Raw genomic sequence first — 19,295 nt, forward strand, 5'->3', positions numbered from 1 at the left:
CTGGCTCCCCACCCCCATATCCGCGGCTCCTCTGGAGAGGGCTGGGACTGACTGGGAGGAGCCCCCCACGCCCCAGCACCCCATGAGGGGCCCGGGAGGCCGACGGGCAGCGGCAGCACCTGCTCTTAGCCACGGGCCTCTGCCTGGCCCCAGGGCCCCCCCTCCGCCCCCCCAAGTCACGCGCGAAGCAAGAAGCGGCCACCAGCCAGGCTTGGCTCCACGCTGGTCTTTATTCACACGTCCCTCCACCCGTCCGACCAGGGGCTGGGGGACCTCTAAGGGGGGCTGTAGAGGGGCCCCAACATGAAAGGAGCTGAGGCCTGGGGCTCCCTGAGGACACAGGAGAGGCGCAAGGCCCCGGGGAAGGCAAGGCCCCAAGACCCCCAGCTCGCTGAGCCAGTGCTGGCTGGAAAGGGGGACTGCGCGGGCAGCTGTGTGGGCACACTTGGCCCCAAGGCCGGGGGGACGTGGGCCCGGGGCGTCCTGCTGGGAGCGGAGCCTCCCTTTTCTGGGAGCAGGGCCACGAGCAAAGGCATGAGATTCAGGCTGAGACAAGGCCTCCGGTTCCTGGTCCCCAACAGCCCCAAGAGCCCCCCTGGCCCTCTAATGGGGCTCAGGGAATACTGCGAGCTGCAGCTCAAACATCCCGGGTAGGCTGCCAGGAAGGGGTGCCGCAGTTCCGGTGGGGAGCAGGGAGGCAGCTTACGGTAGAGGGAAATGATTGGAGGCCCCGAGACCGGGCTGTGGTCAGGGGAGGCGGCTGGCCTCCGGCTCTCCAGGGTTGGGTGGCTCAACACTCTGTGTGACCTGAGTTTGGGTGGGGATCTGAGGTGCACGTACCCTACCCGGGGTAGCAGAGGGAAGTGACAGGAAAGAACTTTCCATCCATCCCAAGGCTGCCCCAAGAGGAGACCACAACCAGCCCCTCGACACACTCTGGGCCCTGAGCCCCGCCAGTGCAAGTGAGGCCCAGGGGAGGGATGCGCTTTGCTCAATGCCCAGAAAGTGAACTTAACCTTTGTCATCTGCCTGCAGGGTCAGGGCAGGTCTGAGGGGTGAGCCAGGTGGGACGGTGACATGCCCAGTCCCCTCACTGCTGCTGCCCCACCCACCTACACAGCATGGCCAGAGGACACCCCGGAAGAGACCGGCCCCGCACAGCACGTGAGGGGGCCCGGCTCCAGTCAGGTGCACGAGAAGGCAGGGCCCCGACCTCGGCCTGGACGCACTGCCTGAAACTATATCCCAACCTGAAAAGATCCAAACCAAAGAGAAACTTGATCCAGACAACTGAGTATTATGATGGTGCACTCTGCACATGCGCACGCGTGCACACACACACCTGTCCGAGTGCACGATGCACACCCTCACCAATGACCTGTTACCAGTTACACATAAGCAGACACACATACATACGCACATCCCCACCAACGCCGTGATGACCGCACATCCACGGGGGGATACACACATCCCACACTCACACACTCGCTACAGCTCATCTCCCTCCAGGCAGGGCCCCGAGCGGCCGCTGCCTGGGACTCAGGGTCGGCTGCTGACGTGGAGGGTGTAGAAGGCCCAGGGCTCGGGGACGTAGATGACACCCGGGTACTTCTTCCTGAGCACGGGGTCGTTCCAGAGCCAGGCGACCCACAGGGCCACGAGCAGGAGGGTGAGAGCGAAGGAGTAGAAGAGGAAGAGGCCGTTGCTGTCCAGGAAGAGGCGCTTCCGCTTCTGGTGCAGGACAAGGGCCAGCATGGCGAAGAAGGTGAAGATGAAGAGGATGAAGATCTGGCCCTCGGTGACCAGGTACCTGGAGAGGCCAGCGGGTGGGGTGAGTCGGGGCCCATCACAGCTCTGTCCTGCCCGGCATCCCTCGCTGTACCCACGTACCGGGGTGCCCTCCCAGCCGGTCAGAGCAGCTCACGTAACAGGGGGCTCAGGGAACCATCCTACTCCGAGCCACAGCCCCGTGGGCAGCAGGTTAATTTGGCTCGTATAGCTGCCATTTTTTAAAACGTTGAGTTTGTTACCAATGTTTAAGTAACAGAGTAGCAGAAAGTATGGATTTCTGGTTTCTTTGGTCACATTAGGCCCGTATTCCCACATGACAACAACTGATTACAGGAGAAGGCAGCCGTCCCCTCTAGAAAGAGCATGTGGCTGTTTGCCGCACTCCCCACCACTCCCTACTGCTTCCTCGACGCCTCTCTGTTACCAGCCTGGCTCCTATAGGCATTTGAGTCTGGGAATGCATTTGCAGTTCATAGGGGTGGTCACTTCTGTCTCCTTGAGGGCTGGGACAGTCCCAGACCTCCCAGGGTTCTCTGCAGCTCCCGGGGCAGTGCTCAGCACGTGGCCAGGAATCCAGTAACATGTGTTGTCTGATCCACTCCCCTGCCTCCAGGGAGAGCCATGATGCTGACCATTCCACTCGAGGAATTATAGCTCTACAGCTCAGTGGCTGTGTGACCTTGGGGAATTTACAGGACATCCTGGAGCTTCCGTGTTCTCACTCAGAGAGGGCATAAATGGGCCTGGCTCTCCAGAGGTAAGACCTGCAGGGACTGTGTACATCTCTTACTCGGAAAAGCGCGTGGCTTAAATGGCTGCTGCTCCTATCGTGGCCACCTCCGCGTTAACACGCTGTGGGTAAGAACTGCACAGAAAGCCCTGCCCATGTCGAACCACCTTCCTTCTTGCTGTGGGTGCCACTCATTCTTTCTCGCCCTGTCGTCAGGGGGCATACTGATTGGCCCTGGTCCACTCTCTCTGCAGGGCAGGGGACAGACCCAGGGATGGACCCTAGGGATCTGGCTCCATGAAAAAAGACCCTTCTCATTCTGAGGCAAGCTTCCCATCAGAGAAGGGTCTGGTCCTTCCTATGACATCCTGGAGCCTGTCCCTGGGGCAGAAGTGACAGAGGAGAGGTAGGAGCCTGTCTGAGGCCGGAGTCGCCACGGACTTCCCCGTCTCTGTCCTTGTCACCTTCATAGTGCTTTACAGTTCACGAAGCCTCCTTCTGCCCTGCTAGATCCTCGCCATCTCCTGAGACGGAGACAAGCAAGGACTGTCCCACTTGGCACAGGTGGAAACTGAGGCCCACCAGGCTCCATGGGTTTGGTATTACAGGTGGATTCTGTTGGGCCCAAGGTGGCACTGGGGTTCTGTGAGCTGGGGCAGAGGGGCGCGAGGGTGGAGAGGCCGCACTCAGGCCTGGCCTCCTGGTGACAGAGAGGCTACCACACAGCACTGCCACGTCCCTGCTAGACAGAGGGGGAAGCAGGAGCCCAGGGCACGCACGTTTTTACTGCCTGGCTCACTCGGCGCCCCCGCCCGCCCCCCAGGTCCAGGTCCGCTCACCAATAGTAGAGGCCACTGGGCATGGCCAGGAGCAGGGCTGCCCCCGGCATTGAACTCTCCGCCTTGGTGGGAGTGAAGCAGCCACTGAAGTATATGAAGAGGATGAGGAAGAAGGGGACGTACCTGCAACAGGGAGCCTGCCTCAGGCCTGTGCACACCCTCCCGCTCACCACCCCCCCCACCCGGCCTTGCACCAGCCGTCCTGGTGGGTCCTGGTGGGTCCTCCCCGGGCTGGGGGGGGCAGGCTGGGGTCCAGGCTGGGGCACATGCACATCAGAGGCCCACAGGCCGCCCATGCGTGCGGGGGGCGCACCTCCCTGCGCAGGGAGGGGGTGTGAGGGGGTGCCCCCCACCTACTCCAGGGCTGGGGACCACAGGCTCCAGGTCCTGCAGGGGCTCTGTGAAGCCCCCTCACCGGTGCCCCTCCTGGCCTCACCCCGACCTACCAGCACCCCCCTGCCGCCTGGGGGGCTACACTCCCGGCCCGCCCCTCCTCCCTTCCCTGGGGCTCCCGGGGAGGCCAGGCCAGGACCCGGGACTGCCAGGTGGTGCCCGGACCCCGGACACGCGGGAGGCCCCCCTGAGCGAGGCTGCCGGCTGCACCCGCCCCCCAGCCCGCCCCGGCGGCTCGTCCCGCGAGGCCGGGGGCTGCGCACAGCTGGGAGGCTTCCCCGCCCTCGGGGTGCAGGGGGGCCCTCCCGGGACTCGCAGGGGCGGGCACGCAGCCGCGCCCCCGAAGTCCAGCCGGCCCTCCTCGGCTTCGCCCCCACCTCCCCCCAGACCCCGGGGCTCCGGGCTGGGGCCTCGGCTGCGCCCTCCCCGCGGCTCCGGGGGCGCAGGGCCGGCTGCGCGCTGCCCTCTAGTGGCCGCCGCGGGCACTGCCGCGCCCCGCTCCCAGGGGCTCCCGCCCCCCGCGACCCCGGGCACCCCGGGCCGGGCCCATCACTCACCACATGCAGTGGCCCAGGTACTCGTCGTAGTAGTAGAGCAGCTCGAAGGAGTCGATCTGAGGGCGGCAGGTGCACCGGGAGGTGCCGGGGCGGGCCTCCCCCAGCCGCCCTCACCGCCCCCCCCCCCGCCGCCCCGCCCTCTCCCCTGGGGTCCCTCTCCCCAGCAGGGCGCCTCCAGCAGGTCAGGAGGGCGGGCGGCGGGGCGCTCCGGCTCCAGGACAGCCCGACCCACAGGGCTTTGCATGCGGGGGGGGGGGGGGGGGGCTCACCAGCGTCTCGGGGCTCAGATTCTTGATGATGGGGTTCTCGCGGACAGACAGGTGGTGCTGGTAGCCACTGAAGAGCAGGCGGTGGTTCACGGAGTCGCCCACCAGGTGGATGCTGGCGCCCATGACGAAGGTGATGATGCTGACGTAGATCACGGAGCGGGGCAGGGTGCGAGGGGACCGCTCGATGAGCTGAGGTCAGAGGGAGGCCGTGGCTCAGCCTCCACCGCAACAGGAGACACCCCTGCGCCCCCCTCATGCCTGGGGTCGGATGCATGCCACCGGCTGAAAAGTCACTACGGAATTGGTGGGTCCCGTTAGCAGGCTAAGCCAGCCTCGAGTCTCAGGCGATCCCCGTGAAGCCGGCATGAGCTGGGAAACAGCACCCCCTTTTCCCAGGGAGCAGACTCAGAGGGACTAGCTGATTGCCCAAGGTCGCACACTAACCACGTGGTGGAAGTGACAGCCAGGCCTTCAACACAGGCATCCAGGCACAATGCCAGGCCCTCTCCCTACCCCCAGGTGTGCCTCTGGGTGGCTGGGCTGGCTCAGCAGTGGGACCCTCTGGTTTCTGAGCCACTGGCCCATGGTAAGCACAAAGAAAATGTCAGGGAAGTGTGGTGTGGGGGCGGGGGGGGGGGGTGGCGGGGTGAGGGGAGGGCAGATGCTTTGGAAACCAAACTATTTAAGATTCCTCTGAATTCTAGTATTATACCTTTCTTACTTTTGGAGATTAGAAGCATCTTTCTAGAAACAAAATGATGGGGATGGCACATGGCGATAGTTGTTTTAAGAGCCCTTACTTGCACGTGCCAAGCCGGCAGCCCTGGCTAGCTCTGTGCTCCCAGATCTCCAGGCCAGAGTAAAGGGCACCTCCATTGCTGCCACCTGGACCCTACCTGCCTTCCCAACTGGTCCCTGACTTCTCCCCCAGACAACCAGCCCAGTCCCTCCTTCTGCTTCAGCTTCCCCAAAATTACTGTGGTTTCACAAGCATGGCCCTGTCTTCGGGTCCTTTTGCCTGAGCACCTCTTGCACATCATCCCCTGGCACACCAGGCTGAAGCCCAAATCAAACACCCCTCCTCGGGGAGGGCTTCTGCATCCCTCCTCGCCAGCCCTTGGTGTGTCCCTCTGCCACAGCCTTCACCCCCCCAGGCTCAGGAAGGGTAGGCCTGCTTCCACTGGCCTCCATGACTCCCAGGGCTTGGCACCAGCCTCCTGCCAGGGAGGAAGGATGAGGGTGAGAAGGGAGGGCAGGGAGGCCGGGACTGTACCTTGAGCAGCAGGAAGGGCGTGATGATGTTGTAGGCCATGTGGAAGTAGTCCCCTACGCTGGGCTTGTTGAGTGGAAACCATTCGAGTGGGAACACCAGCTGGGGAGCAAGGGAAGAAATGGTGTTCACCCAGGCCCAGAAGGCCCTTCGGAGAGTTGGCCCCCACCTCCTCCACACATACTTAATTCTTTCTGTGATCTCTGGGGATCTTCCTGGCAGCCCTAGGGTACCCAGACAGACAAGCTGAGTCCCAAAGGAGGTATCCCCAGGCACACAAGTAGAGGCAAATCCAGAGCCTGACTCTGCGCCCCTCTCCCAGTGGGCACTAAATAAATGTCCCTGGGTACTGGTCTGGTAGTTAGAGACTACTTTGGGACTTCATGGTGCCACAAACTTTCTGGGTGACCCTTGGCAAGTCCTTCTCCTGTCTGGGCCTTGGTTTCCCCATCTGCAACACAAGAGATGTGGCCCAGGTGGTCTACTTGGGCCCTTAGGGGTCTGGCACTTTCCAGTCCTCTGATGATGAAAAGATCTCCTGACCGCTAGGCTCCATGCTCTAAGTACTGAGCATGGACCACTTCTTCCAAAAGTATACGTCAGGAAACAAAGGAGAAAATAGTGAGTTCTACAAAGTAGCTTCAGTTCTTTCTTTCTTACCTTCCCCGAGAAAGGAGGCAGGCCAGGGGCAGTTCCTCTGCCTGGCAAGCCCTCTCTTACTGGTCTACCCCAGTGAGTCCTGGCCTTGTTGGGGTCAGTGTGAAAACCCCTGTGCAAAGTCAAAACATGTTATGACCCCCCCAAACTGGACTTCCAGTATCTGTTGACTGAGGACACAGGCAATGACCACAAATTTCAATTGAAATCATAAATGTTTGGGCAGCCCTGGTGGCGCAGCGGTTTAGCGCCGCCTGCAGCCCAGAGTGTGATCCTGGAGTCTCCGGATCGAGTCCCACATCGGGCTCCCTGCATGGAGCCTGCTTCTCCTTCTGCCTGTATCTCTGCCTCTCTCTCTGTGTGTGTGTCTCTCATGAATAAATTAAAAAAAAAAAAGAAATCATAAATGTTTATCTCTTTTAATTCAGAAATGCCATATAAATGTTTATCTCTTTTAATTCAGAAATGCCATGTTGGTTAAAACTAACCTGCACATATAAAACTCCCAGGATACAGGTCTCTGTTCCTCTCTTTTTCTCTTACTCGGTGTGTATCTCTGTATCTTCATCTATATCAAGATATATATGTTGGATATATACACCACATCTTTTTTTTTAATTTTTTTTTTAATTTATGATACCCACATCTTCTTTATCCATTCAATTATTGATGGACACTTAGGATGCTTCCATAATTTGGCTATTGCAAATAATACTGCAACGAACATAGGGGTGTATACATCTTTTCGAATTGGTGTTTTCATTTTCTTTGGGTAAATACAGAGTAGTGGAGTTACTAGATTGTATGGTATTTCTATTTTTAATTTTTATTTTTTTAAAAATTTTTTTAGGAAACTCCATACTGTTCCACAGTGGCTGTACCGATTTACATTTCCATCAACAGTGCACGAGGGTTACCCTTTCACCATGTGCTCGCCAACACATTACTCAGCCATAAGAAGAATCTTCCCATTTTGCAATAACCCTCTTGGTCTATTAAGCTAAGTGAAATAAATCAGAGAAAGATAAATGCCGTATCATTTCACTTATATGTGGAATCTAAAAAAACAAATGAACAAACACAGAAACAGAATCATAAATACAGAGAACTGGTGAGTCCCAGAGGGGAAGAAGTTGGGGGATGGGCAAAATAGGTGGAAGGGATTAGGAGGTACAAAATTCCAGTTATCAAATAAATAAGTCATGAGGCTGGAAAGTACGGCATAAGGAATATAGTCAATAATATTGTAATAATGCGGTGTGGCACCTACACTTAAGTGTGGCAAGCACAGCATAATGTATAGAATTGTTGGATCACTATGTTATACACCTGAAACTAAAATAACACTGTATGTCAACCATACTTAAATTTCTTTAAAAAAAAAAAAAAAGATACATGTGATGGCTGAAATAGTCTTTGTGATAGGAAAATATCAGAAACAGGCCGACTCCTCAACTAACCAGGACGAGCCGAATACGTTACAGCACATCTTTACTCTAGCAGGTGAATTAGCCATTCTCAGAAATGACACCTTGTATGTACGGACATGAAAAGACAACCATTGTATATTCTAAAGGAAAGCAAGTTGTATAAAAAGGCATAAAGTAAGATCTCATTTTAATTAGAAAAGGAAAAAGAACGTGTGTTTGCAGGAGCAGAGAAAGGGGTGAGTAGCTGTGCCCCAAACTGTCCGAGGTGAGACTTAGAAGGGGAGAATCTGGGCAGCCTGGGTGGCTCAGCGGTTGGGTGCCCGCCTTCAGCCCAGGGCATGATCCTGGAGACCCGGGATCAAGTCCCACGTCGGGCTCCCTGCCTGGAGCCTGCTTCTCTCTCTCTCTCTCTCTCTGTCTCTCATGAATAAATAAATAAAATCTTTAAAAAAAATAGAAAGGGAGAATCTGATACTTCTTCATACACCTGGGCATTAGTTGACCTGTTACAATTAACTACATACCACTTTTATGGCTTGTATGAGTTTGTTTTTCACTATCACAAATTTGGGGACGTCATGCCAACATTTCAAAAGCTCCAGTGTATATATGAGCTTTTCATATGTATTCTCTCCTAACAAGCTCACTTAGGTGGCTGGGTGGGCTGGGGAAGTGATGTGGGCCATCCACATGGGCCACCATGGCCAGTTGTGGCTGAGTCCTAAGGAGTGAGGGCAGAGGACAGCCATGAGCCTGCTCTCGTATTCACTTCCCCCCTCTCCTTAGCACTGGTTTGATGGGCAGCTCCTTTGGTCCCTAGTATGTGGGACCTTTGTGCGGGAAGGGAGCTCGGAGCAGCCAGGCCAACCAGCCTTCTTACAGATGAGAGAACCAAAGCCTAGCAGACAGTGACTTGATTAAAGTCACCCACAAAGCTGACCAGGTACCCTGACTCTTGGCTCAGGCTCTCTTCTTTCTCCCACACTGAAAAAACATATAAATCTTACAGAGAGTCTGCAGAAAGGAGAAACGGTATCCACCCCAAGTCTGCCCCAACAGTGCTGCCAGAAAAGCTTTCTTTGTTGTTATTTTAAATATTTATTTATTCTTTTATCTGAGAGGGGGGGGGAGAGGGAGAGAAAGAGAATGAGCAGGGGGAGGGGCCGAGGGAGAGGGAGAGGGAGAGGGAGAGAATCCCAAGGAGACTGTGCTGAGTTGCTGAGTGCAGAGTCTGACTCAGGGCTCGATCCCAGGACCCTGAGATCCTGACCTGCGCAGAAATCAAGAGTTGCCGCCTAACCAACTGGGCCACCCAGGTGCCCTAGAATAGCTTTCTTAATTCCCTTCAAGTGTCTGACTCACGTATACAAGATGTTGAGATTGTCACTGACTTGCAATCTGGCACTATACATGCTACCGCCACAACTTTTCTCCCAAACGACCCAGGCTGCTCCAGACTGTCCATGTTTAATGGCCAGATAATGTTCTCTATACCAGATACAGAAAGCTAATTTGCCCAGCACCTACTTCTGGACGCTGAAGTCACGTCCCAGGTAAGCAACGCTGCAGGGAACACCTTCGGGTATAGAGGCTGTTGTCTCCTTGCTGATTACATCTTCAGGGCAGATTCTTGGAAGGGGTCTTACTGGGTCAGGAGGGTTAACGTATTAGAGTTCTGGATATATACAGGACAGGAAGGGGGTGAGTGCCTGGGTGCAGGTGCTGGCTCTTCCCCTTGCTATTTGGGCCACCCTGAGCTAGTTACCTGCCCTCTCTATCCTTGAGTCTTCCCATCTGTAAAATTGACATTAGTAAGAGTGGTGAGGTGAGGATCCAATAAATTTAAACACGTAAAGAGTTTAGAACAGAGCGAGCACTCAATGTATGTTAACCACTATTCCTACTTTCCTATTATTATTATTATCATTCCTTCAATAAGAGTGCATTGAGGGGTGCCTGGGTGGCTCAGTCCGTTGAGCGTCTGACTCTTGATTTCAGCTCAGGTCATGTGTGACCTCAGGGTCCTAAGATCAGCCCCAATTTGGGCTCTGCACTGACTGTGGAGTCTGCTTGAGAGTCTCTCCCTCTCCCTCTGCCACTCCCCCCACCCACCCATGCAAGCACTCTCTCTAAAATAAATAAACAAACCTTTAAAAAAATAATAAAAAGGGGCACTTGGGTAGCTCAGTGGTTGAGTATCTGCCATCAGCTCAGGTCATGATCCTGGGGTCATGGGATTGAGTCCCACATCGGGCTCCCTGCATGGAGCCAGCTTCTCCCTCTGCCTATCTCTGCTACTCTCTCTGTGTCTCTCATGAATAAATAAATAAAATCCTTTGAAAAATAATAATAAAAATAAAAGTGCATCGAGCATTTATGCCAAGCACTTTTCTAGGCTCCTAGTTATCACTTGGACAAACTGCTTTCCAAAAGGGCTTTGCTAATTTGCATTTCCACTAGCATGTGCCAGGTGTCTGTTCCAGTATTGGATATAGTTATCTTTACCCCCCCCACACACACAAATTAACCACCTGGTACATGGTGCTACCTCACTCAATATATTCACATTCTGTTATCTATCTATCTATCTATCTATCTATCTATCTATCTATCTATCTATCTATCTATCATCTACCTATCTACCTACCTACTTATTACAAGCCAGGGGTTTCAGTGCTCTTCCTGCATTAATCTCTGTGGAGGCCACCACTGTACACTGATGCATGAAGTAGCCCTGGAGGGAAGGAGATGGTTTCACAGACAGCACTAAAAATTACCTGGGGCTCAGAGTCATGATACACAAAATCAACCTAGACTCTTTACCTCCAGAAAAATAATAGTATTATGCCAAGGCTGTGGGGATGCTCTGCTTTCTTTCCCACACCGCACAGCACGGCTTGGTGATTTGGCTAAATCTGGGTGTGGGGTGGTGGGATGGACAGAGACACAATATCACTGTTTAGGGCCACCAGTTCCCCTGTGAGAGTCAGGGCACAGTATGACAATGCAGGCCCTCGGGATCCCCACTCGCTGGCATAGTCACAGAGCTAAAGGACACGGAAACATCCAGGTCTAGTCTCCTAGTTTACTGTAGGGAAAGTGACTTGTCTAAGGTCACTTGGCAAATTCAGGTCACACTGTGTCCTCACTGCTGGTAAGGGCTCTGTCCACGGCTTCACACTCACCATGGCGATGGGCCGGCCAAAGTCCAGAACCCAGTTCTGCAGGGTGAAGTAGAACCAGAGGTCGAGGTGGAAGGGAGCTGTGCCAACAGCTTCATCAGCCTTGCCAGAGCTGTGCCTGAGAAGCAACCAGACAAGAGGGGTCAGCTCTTCTCTGCTCCCACGGGAACCTTCCCGGAGATGAGCCACAGAAAGGTATGGGGACTCGAGGGTAGGGGTATTCATTGCCAGGAAGAGCTCTGCTGGAAATACTGGCTCTGAGGCCAAGGGGTATGCGTCCTGGGAATGGATTCCAGCTGCCCCAACATTAGCTTAGCTTCTCTGTGATTCAGGAAGGAAACTGCTAAACCAGCAGTTTCTTTGGGGGCGTTCTCGCCTATAGAATAACGGGGAAATGAAATAGGGCAAAGGATGTGGCTGGAAAATGCATCTCATGCTGATAGATGACAGCAGTGAACCTTTATTGAATACTTGCTGTATTCCACGCGCATTCTCATCTAACTCTTTTAATCCTTACAGAAACCCTTTGCGGTTGGAATATTAGCCGCATTTTACAAGTGAAAAAGCTGAGGTCCAAGATGTTATATAACCTGCCCAAAATTATAGACAAGTATTTTTTTAAGACTTTATTTATTCATGAGAGACACAGAGAGAGAGAGAGAGAGAGAGAGGCAGAGACGGAGGCAGAGGGAGAAGCAGGCTCCATGCAGGGAGCCCGATGTGGGACTCGATCCCGGATCCTGGGATCACATCCTGGGCCAAAGGCGGACGCTCAACCGCTGAGCCACCTGGTGCCCCTATAGTTAAATATCCGCACCCAAATGATTAGGCTCCATAGCTTATAGTTATGACCTCACTGCCAGCATCATGTCCACAGGGATTGGGCCACCAGATGGGCATGTGACCTGAGCTGGAGCTATCAGAGCCCTCCAGTGAGACCTGCCTTATAGACCAAAGACTGGGACCAACTGGCCCTTTCCCTCAGATCCTGAACCAGGCAGGAGGAAGGAAGAATAAGGCCGCTGGTGTCACTCATCCACAGTGCAACCCTCCAGCAGGGACACCCTGCAAGGTGACACAAGAGACATGGCAAGAAGTGGAATGCCATCTGAAACATCTTTGGACACTTGTCCCTCCTGCAAAGCAGTTAGCCATCTGCTTTTCACAGATAAGCTGAAGTTCAAGCAAGGGCCAGTGAATATGCCACTTCCTCCAGGATGGCTTTCCTGATGAAGCTTTTCCCAAAGCCCCACCAGCCCCACTCCAGGGGTGCTTCATCTCTAACCCCCAGTCTTGCCATGACATCATGGGTCTGGAGTTTTGCTCCACCGAGCCCCTCAAGAAGATGAGTGACTTTTAAGGTTCTCTCAACTCATCAACTTCCTCATCAGAGTCCAAATCCTCTTCACAATGTCCCTGACACTACTTGCATGCCTCCGGTGACGACAAGCAGCCTGCTATTCCTAAGATGATTTGAGGTGTGAATTTTATTGCTCTATTTATGCCAAGAACAGGAGCTGTGTGAATGGTCCTGATCACCCAGAGTTCTCAGCTCAGTTCCTGGTTTGTGCTGAGAGATTACTGGATGATTTAAAACAATCTCAATTACCAGTTACTCATTCTTTTTACTGGCCAATATTAGCTTAGAGGCGACATGAAGGGTTTCTTCTTCTCTGCGCTGCTATTGCTTCTGTCACTTTCTGGGATTCCTTTCAGCCAATCTAAGCATGGCCCACAGTGGGCTGGTGGAACAGCCCAGAGGCAGAGGGGCAAAGCTCCTGGAGGGGGAGGAGAGGAGGGTCTCATCATCCTCTGGTGGCAGACAAGACAGGTGGTGGGGGGGGGGGCCTCTCTTGGGTCAAGCCTTCTTGTCCCTTCTACTCAGCGTTCCTGTCCCCCACATTTATTGAGTGCTGGTGTGTGCTGTGCTAGGAGCTTCACCTGCACCATCTCACTGAATGCTGGCAGCAACCTGCACGAGGCTGTTCCCCTCTTGTGTTGCAGAAGAGGATACTGAGGCTTACAGGGGTTAAGTGCTTAGCCAAGATCACCCATGTAGTAAGGCGCTGCAGCAACTACTCCTTTTGTCAGCCAACTTCCCACTCCAAGCTTCTTCTAGTAAGAGATGATGTTTCCTTGGCCAAAGGCAGGGCTGGTGACCTAAGCCAACCCAGTGGGGCTTTTCCAACTAGAGTTGGTGGAGAGAGTGTCTTCCCTTCTGGCACTGGGGTGCTAAGGCTGCAAGCCCAGGGCTGCCTGTGGCCAACGTGTGCCAACCTCAAAGGGCAGCCAGGCAAGAATGAAGCAACCCTGTAGAGAAGACCAGAGAAAAACATGAGGAAAAGCCCGAGAGTTCTAGGCAACCCCAAGCTAATGGTTTGGCCACATGAACCAATACACTCCTTTTTGCTAAGGGTACTAGAGTTCATACTAGCTTTATGTCACTTGTCCAGGAGCCCTGAATAGCATAAATCCAAACCTGTGTCTTTATGAACTCAAGACCTGTGCTCTAGATAGTTTCCTATTCTGTTTCTATTATAATTAACTATGTGACATATGAAGAGATCAGTATGCAAAGCCTGTATGAAGGAAGAGAGCCTGGAAGCATGAATAGGTGGATTTAAGTAGGCAGAAAAGCAGGAGAGCATGATCAAAGGCCTGGGGTGGAAGTGAGGAAGGCACTGCATGGAGTTGAATGCCTGGGCTTATTATCGGCTGAGACGAAGAGAAGTGAGGGACTGGTTGGGCTTCAGGCTGGGCAGATATTCGGAAATTCAATGTGACAATTGCTCAGAGATGGGTCTGAGATGAACAACTGGCTTAGAGCATCCATGTGCCCTTCCCTTTAGTGACTATTAGTCAAGGGCTCAAAAAGCAGATGGTGAGAACCTCCAGGCGTAAAGAACTTGGCAGGAGAGAGGATAAACTCTCAGTGTTTTATTCTGGAAACCTCCAAAGTGGTCAAAGAGTAGGATGTTTGCTACAGAGGAGAAAAGTATTTTGAAAGCCTGGGGAAGCACTTACGAATGGGTCTCTGGAAGCTGTGGATACCTAGTATATACTAGGGGCTCAGTAATTATTTCCTCTTCTACCGAAGGGGGCATCTCAGTAATGAGGATCCCTGGTTTAGCAGGGCAGGAAAAAAGAGGCAGATACAGGGCACTCAGCTTGGGAATCAAGACTGGTTAGCATCTGACTGGTTTTCTTTCGTTGGGACTGTGACTCCAGGTGGCAGATCACAGAGGGCATTGGCATCCTCTCCCCTAGTTCTTGTCCTGGGGATGAGCAACCTCAAGCCGGTCCCAAGTTCCTGACTCCACAGACTTCACACACTGAACCCCCAGCCTGTGCCAGCTCTAGATCTGTCATCAGAAACTACAGCTGAGAACACTAGTGAATGGCAGGTAACCCAAGACAAGGATAGCCTTTTCTCTTCTCCACAGCTTTACAAGTGTACCATATGAGGGAACTGATACCATGACAAGCAGGGAACACATAACATACAGCTGAAATATTCAAAGCAGTCAGCATGTGCAGGACTGCCTGGCAGAAAAGGAAGGACCCAACCATGGTGGAGTCAAGCAGGGACCCATAAATGGGAACTACAAAGGGATTAATTTTGGTTCTATATAAAGAACAGTAAAATACCTGACATGATGGAAAGCTTGAACAAAAAATGAGAAAGTGAAGGCAAATAATAAGAAGGGAAAAGAAAGGGGATCCCTGGGTGGCACAGCGGTTTAGCGCCTGCCTTTGGCCCAGGGCGCGATCCTGGAGACCCGGGATGGAATCCCACGTCGGGCTCCCGGTGCATGGAGCCTGCTTCTCCCTCTGCCTGTGTCTATGCCTCTCTCTCTCTCTGTGCGACTATCATAAATAAAATAAAAATTAAAAAAAAAATAAGGGAAAAGAAAGGCAATTAGAAACCCCAGGAAAAACAAAAACAATATAAGAGAGCATATTGTACTATCAAACATTCCTTGGCTTTGTAGGGAATGTTTACATGGCTTAACTAATAAAAATATTGTATACTGATGTTCAAAGTTTAGAATCCATTCACACACAAAACATGAAGGCAATTATGCCTAAAAAACAGCAGGTAAATACCATTACCCTTAAGAATATGAAAGTACCCGGGTGGCTCAGAGGTTTAGTGCCGCCTTCAGCCGAGGGTGTGATCCTGGAGACCAGGAATCAAGTCCCACATCGGGCTCCCTGCATGGAGCCTGCTTCTCCCTCTGCCTGTTCTCTGCCTCTCTCTCTCTCTCTCTCTCTCTGTGCCTCTTGTGCCCCCTCTCTGTGCCTCTAGTCTTAAAAAAATAAATAAACACTATCTTAGAAGCTACACAAGATAAATCAAGAAATGGCAGTTGAGTACAGCTTTTAAGAACATGGACTTTGGAGACCACCTGGGTTCACATCCTAGCTTTGCCACCAGCCAGATCTTGAGCAAGTTACTTAATCTCTCTTGGGCCTCAATGTTCTCATCTGTAAAATGAATGATAATAGCAGATCCTATCTCAAGAGTTGCAATTGAATTATTATGTGCAAAACGTTAGAGCAGGATCTGGACCACAGAAAGTGTTACATAGTACTTGTTAATATTTTATTTATTTTTTTAATATTTTTATTTATTTATTCATGAGAGAGAGACAGAGGCAGAGGGAGAAGCAGGCTCCTAGTAGGGACCCAACATGGGACTTGATCCCGGGTCTCCAGGATCACACCCTGGGCTGAAGGTGACGCTAAACCGCTGGGCACCGGGGCTGCCCACTTGTTAATATTTTAAAATATGAATTTAATTATGGTAGAAACAGCTAAAAGAAGCTACTGTTGTCTCTGGTGCCAGGGAAGGGTGGAAGAGAGAACCACTGTTTTTTTACTCTAAGCCCATCTGTATTATTTAACGACAGGCATGTATTACGTTGATAGGAATACAAAAAGTGTCAACAGTACAGGCAGCTGGAATGCGCCACCTTGAAAGGTGTCATTAGAGGCATGTAAGCAAAGCATGGGGGCAGCAGAGGAAATCTAAGCATTTTAGGAACTAGACAAGATGATTCTGTCTATTGTGTTCAGCAACAATGATACTGAAAATGGTCCTAGAGGTACCCTACAAGGGTGGCAGTCAGTCCTCGTGCCATTCCCAGAGAGCACGGTGGCCGGTAGTGAGCTCATACAGGAATAAAGGTGAACACTGGTCCTCAGCAGCCCAAGTGGAAGTACAAGCAGAAGCCCTGGGTTTAGATCCTGGTTCTTGCAGGCAAATGATGTAATCTCTCTGGGCCTCATATAAAAAAATATATATATATGTTTTTGTACAGACAGAAAATATGTGTATGTTTCCATATAATACAAAATATAAAAAGACTAAGATACTGCACATGGAAGCCCCACACGTGAGTTAAAGGGGCGATCATATTTGATACCCACGACTGTTCTAACTGGGCTGCCACAGTTCAGGGCAGTCAAAGATCCCCAACTTGAAGGGGATCCAGAAGAGAGATGACCCTCAGTAGCAGAGGAAAGACCTACCCTCAGCCAAGTCTCTCAGACTCTCCCCTCATCCCAAATCATACCAGACTTTCTAAAATTGACTCTGAGCGCACTAGTGCTCAAAAACCTTCCATGGCTCTCCTGTACTTGCAAAATAAAGGCTGTATTTTTAACCCGCCATTTAGGGCAGGAGCTAGGGTGAGGCAAGGGAGGCACACAGGGCTCAGCATTTAAGTAGGCACAGTTGCCCCAGGGTGAGCGTCTCCTTAAATTTCCTTAAAATATGCAGTCTAGGGGATCCCCAGGGTGGCTCAGCGGTTTAGCACCGGCCTTCAGGCCCAGGGCGTGACCACGGAGTCGCAGGATCGAGTCCCACGTCGGGCTCCCTGCATGGAGCCTGCTTCTCCCTCTGCCTGTGTCTCTGCCTCTCTCTGTGTGTCTCTCATGAATAAATAAATAAAATCTTAAGAAAAAAAAAAGAAATGCAGTCCAGGCTTCCACTGTAGTCCCAGCCCTGCGGCCAGGAAAGGCCCTTCCCATTCAGTCCACATCCTCTCGCTGCTGTGCACCCTGACTTTCCCCAAACTTTCCACCACCTCCTCCCCCGACTCGAACCTTCCCTCCCTAGTCGCCTACTGAATGCTCTGAGCCTCAGCTCGAGGGCCGCTGCCTCCACGAAGCTCTCCAAGACGACCTCAGCCCCTTGGGGCTTCACCTTACCCACCTCTTCAGTGCCCGCCGCGGCACCGGGCAAACCAAAGATGCCTCCTTAAAGCAAGGGATGTTTCCGGCCTGTACGACGGGATGAGGGCAAGACGGGGGGGGGGGGGGGGGGGACTAAGAGGCGGTTCCCGTGCTCCCCCCCTCCCCCTCCCGGTCTCAACTTCATAACCATGAACTGGAGGGAAGGGGACGGGAAACGAGTGAGAGAAGCCCTTCTTGCTCTTTCCTTCACGTGGCTCCCGTTAACACCAAAACCGCATCCTACTCCGCTCAGGGGGACCCCGAGACCCGGGCCCCGGGGCGCGCAGGTGCGCCGGGGGCCGAGCGCGCGCCGCCTCCCCACCCCGTTCTTGGGCCCCTGCCGGGTCTCCCGAGGGGCGACGGTCCTCGAGCCGCGCGGGCAGCGGGGGCGGCCCCGGGAGGGGACGCGCGGTGGATGGACGCGGGGGGCAGCGCAGGGGCGACCCCGCCGGCCGCACGCCCGCCCACCCCCGGCCCCGCCGGCCCCGCCGGCCCCGCCCGCCCGCGTCACGTGGGGGCCGCGGCCTCGCTCCCCGCGCCGGCGCGCGCCCACCTGGCCTGCAGGAAGGAGGCGCCCGGCTGCGCGCCCGCACCGCCCGCCGCTCCCGGATGCTGCCGCCTCCGCGCCGCTGCCTCCATGGCTGCCCTGCCGGCGGCCGGCGCCTCGGCCCCGCTCTCCAAGTTGCGGGAAGCACTGTGCGGCCGGGCGGCGGCGGCGGCCAGAGGGACACCCGGCGCGGGGGGCGGGGCCTGGGGCGGAGCCGGCGCGCGGGGAGGAAGAGGGGCCGCGGGGCGGTGGGCGGAGCCGGAGAGGCGGGGGGCGGGGCCTGGGGCGGGGCGGTGGACGGGGGCGGAGCCGGCGCCGCGGGGAGGAAGAGGGGCCGCGGGGAGGTGGGCGGAGCTGGAGAGGCCGGGGGCGGGGCCTGGGGCGGGGGCGGTGCCGCGGGGAGGTGGGCGGGGCCGGGGGCGGGGCCGGCGCCGCGGGGGAGGAAGTGGGCGGAGCTGGAGAGTCGGGGGGGCGGGGTCGGCGCCGTGGAGAGGAAGGGGGCCGCGGGGAGGTGGGCGGAGCCGGAGAGGAGGGGGGCGGGGCCTGGGGAGGTAGAGGGGCCGCGGGGAGGTGGGCGGAACCGGGGGCGGGGGGCGGGGCCGCGGGGATGTGGCGGGGCCGGAGAGGCGGGGGCGGGGCCTGGGGCGGGGTCGGCGCCGTAAGGAGGACGAGGGGCCGCGGGCGGAGCCGGAGAGGCGGGGGGCGGGCCTGGGGGGGCGGGGTTGGCGCCGCTGGGGAGGTAGGCGGGGCCGGGGGCGGGGGCGGGGGCGGTGCGGTGACGAGGAAGAGGGGCCGCGGGGAGGTGGGCGGGGCGGGGCCTGGGGCGGGGCTGCGGGGAGGTGGGGGGCGGGGCCTGGGGCGGGGTTGGCGCCGCGGGGAGGTGGGCGGGGCCGGGTGGGCGGGGCTCGCCGGGCCGGGAGGGTCGCGGGGGGCCCTGTGGGGGGCTGGGCGTCCCTGGGGTCGTCGGCGACCTCCGGGCAGAGGCTTCGCGGAGCTGGCTGAGGCCCAGAGCCCGGCAGATGCTCCCCTGGGGAGGACGCGACGCTGGATTTCCCGTGTCCTTGGGGAGACGGAGGGGCTGGGGCGAGGGGGCTGTTAAGGTCCTCCCCGCCCTGCGCTGTGCGCTCTCCTTTTCCAGATGGAAAATGTCGTTTCCTAAAATGTCACCTCCGTGGCTCTTGACGCAAGGAATTAAATAATGAACAGGATAAGAGGATAAGACGTCTTTCCAAGTCGGGGGGCGTGGAGTAGGTTGATGCATTCGAATTCTGGATTTGTCACTCTCTTGGACGTTGTGGCTTTAGAAAGGTCACTTGCTCTCTCTTCCTCTCAAAGGTATTAACTCCCTGCTGTGAGCAGCGCCCTGTGCGGGCAGGGATGGACAGGCCCT

General features: G+C 55.0%; 1 protein-coding gene across 1 annotated transcript; it reads right to left on the bottom strand.

The window, feature by feature from the left end:
- Nucleotides 1-211: 211 nt before the first annotated feature.
- CLN6 (CLN6 transmembrane ER protein) lies at nucleotides 212-18,051 on the bottom strand. Its single transcript, XM_038580811.1, has 7 exons — nucleotides 17,912-18,051; nucleotides 11,122-11,236; nucleotides 5,853-5,951; nucleotides 4,580-4,768; nucleotides 4,311-4,366; nucleotides 3,361-3,483; nucleotides 212-1,810 (listed from the first exon to the last, which is right to left on the bottom strand). The coding sequence occupies exons 1-7, from the start codon at nucleotides 17,995-17,997 to the stop codon at nucleotides 1,540-1,542; spliced, it is 939 nt and encodes a 312-aa protein (XP_038436739.1). The 5' UTR covers nucleotides 17,998-18,051; the 3' UTR covers nucleotides 212-1,539.
- Nucleotides 18,052-19,295: the final 1,244 nt, after the last annotated feature.

This window comes from Canis lupus, chromosome 30 (assembly GCF_011100685.1).
Source record: "Canis lupus familiaris isolate Mischka breed German Shepherd chromosome 30, alternate assembly UU_Cfam_GSD_1.0, whole genome shotgun sequence".
NCBI lineage: Eukaryota > Metazoa > Chordata > Mammalia > Carnivora > Canidae > Canis > Canis lupus.

Coding starts and splice junctions, on each gene's coding strand:
- CLN6 (XM_038580811.1), bottom strand. CDS start 17,997: ATGGAGGCAGCGGCGCGGAGGCGGCAGCATCCGGGAGCGGCGGGCGGT. Junction 5,952..11,121: donor TTGGCCGGCCCATCGCCATG/GTGAGTGTGAAG, acceptor CTTGCTCCCCAG/CTGGTGTTCCCACTCGAATG. Junction 3,484..4,310: donor TACCTGGGCCACTGCATGTG/GTGAGTGATGGG, acceptor TCCCTGTTGCAG/GTACGTCCCCTTCTTCCTCA.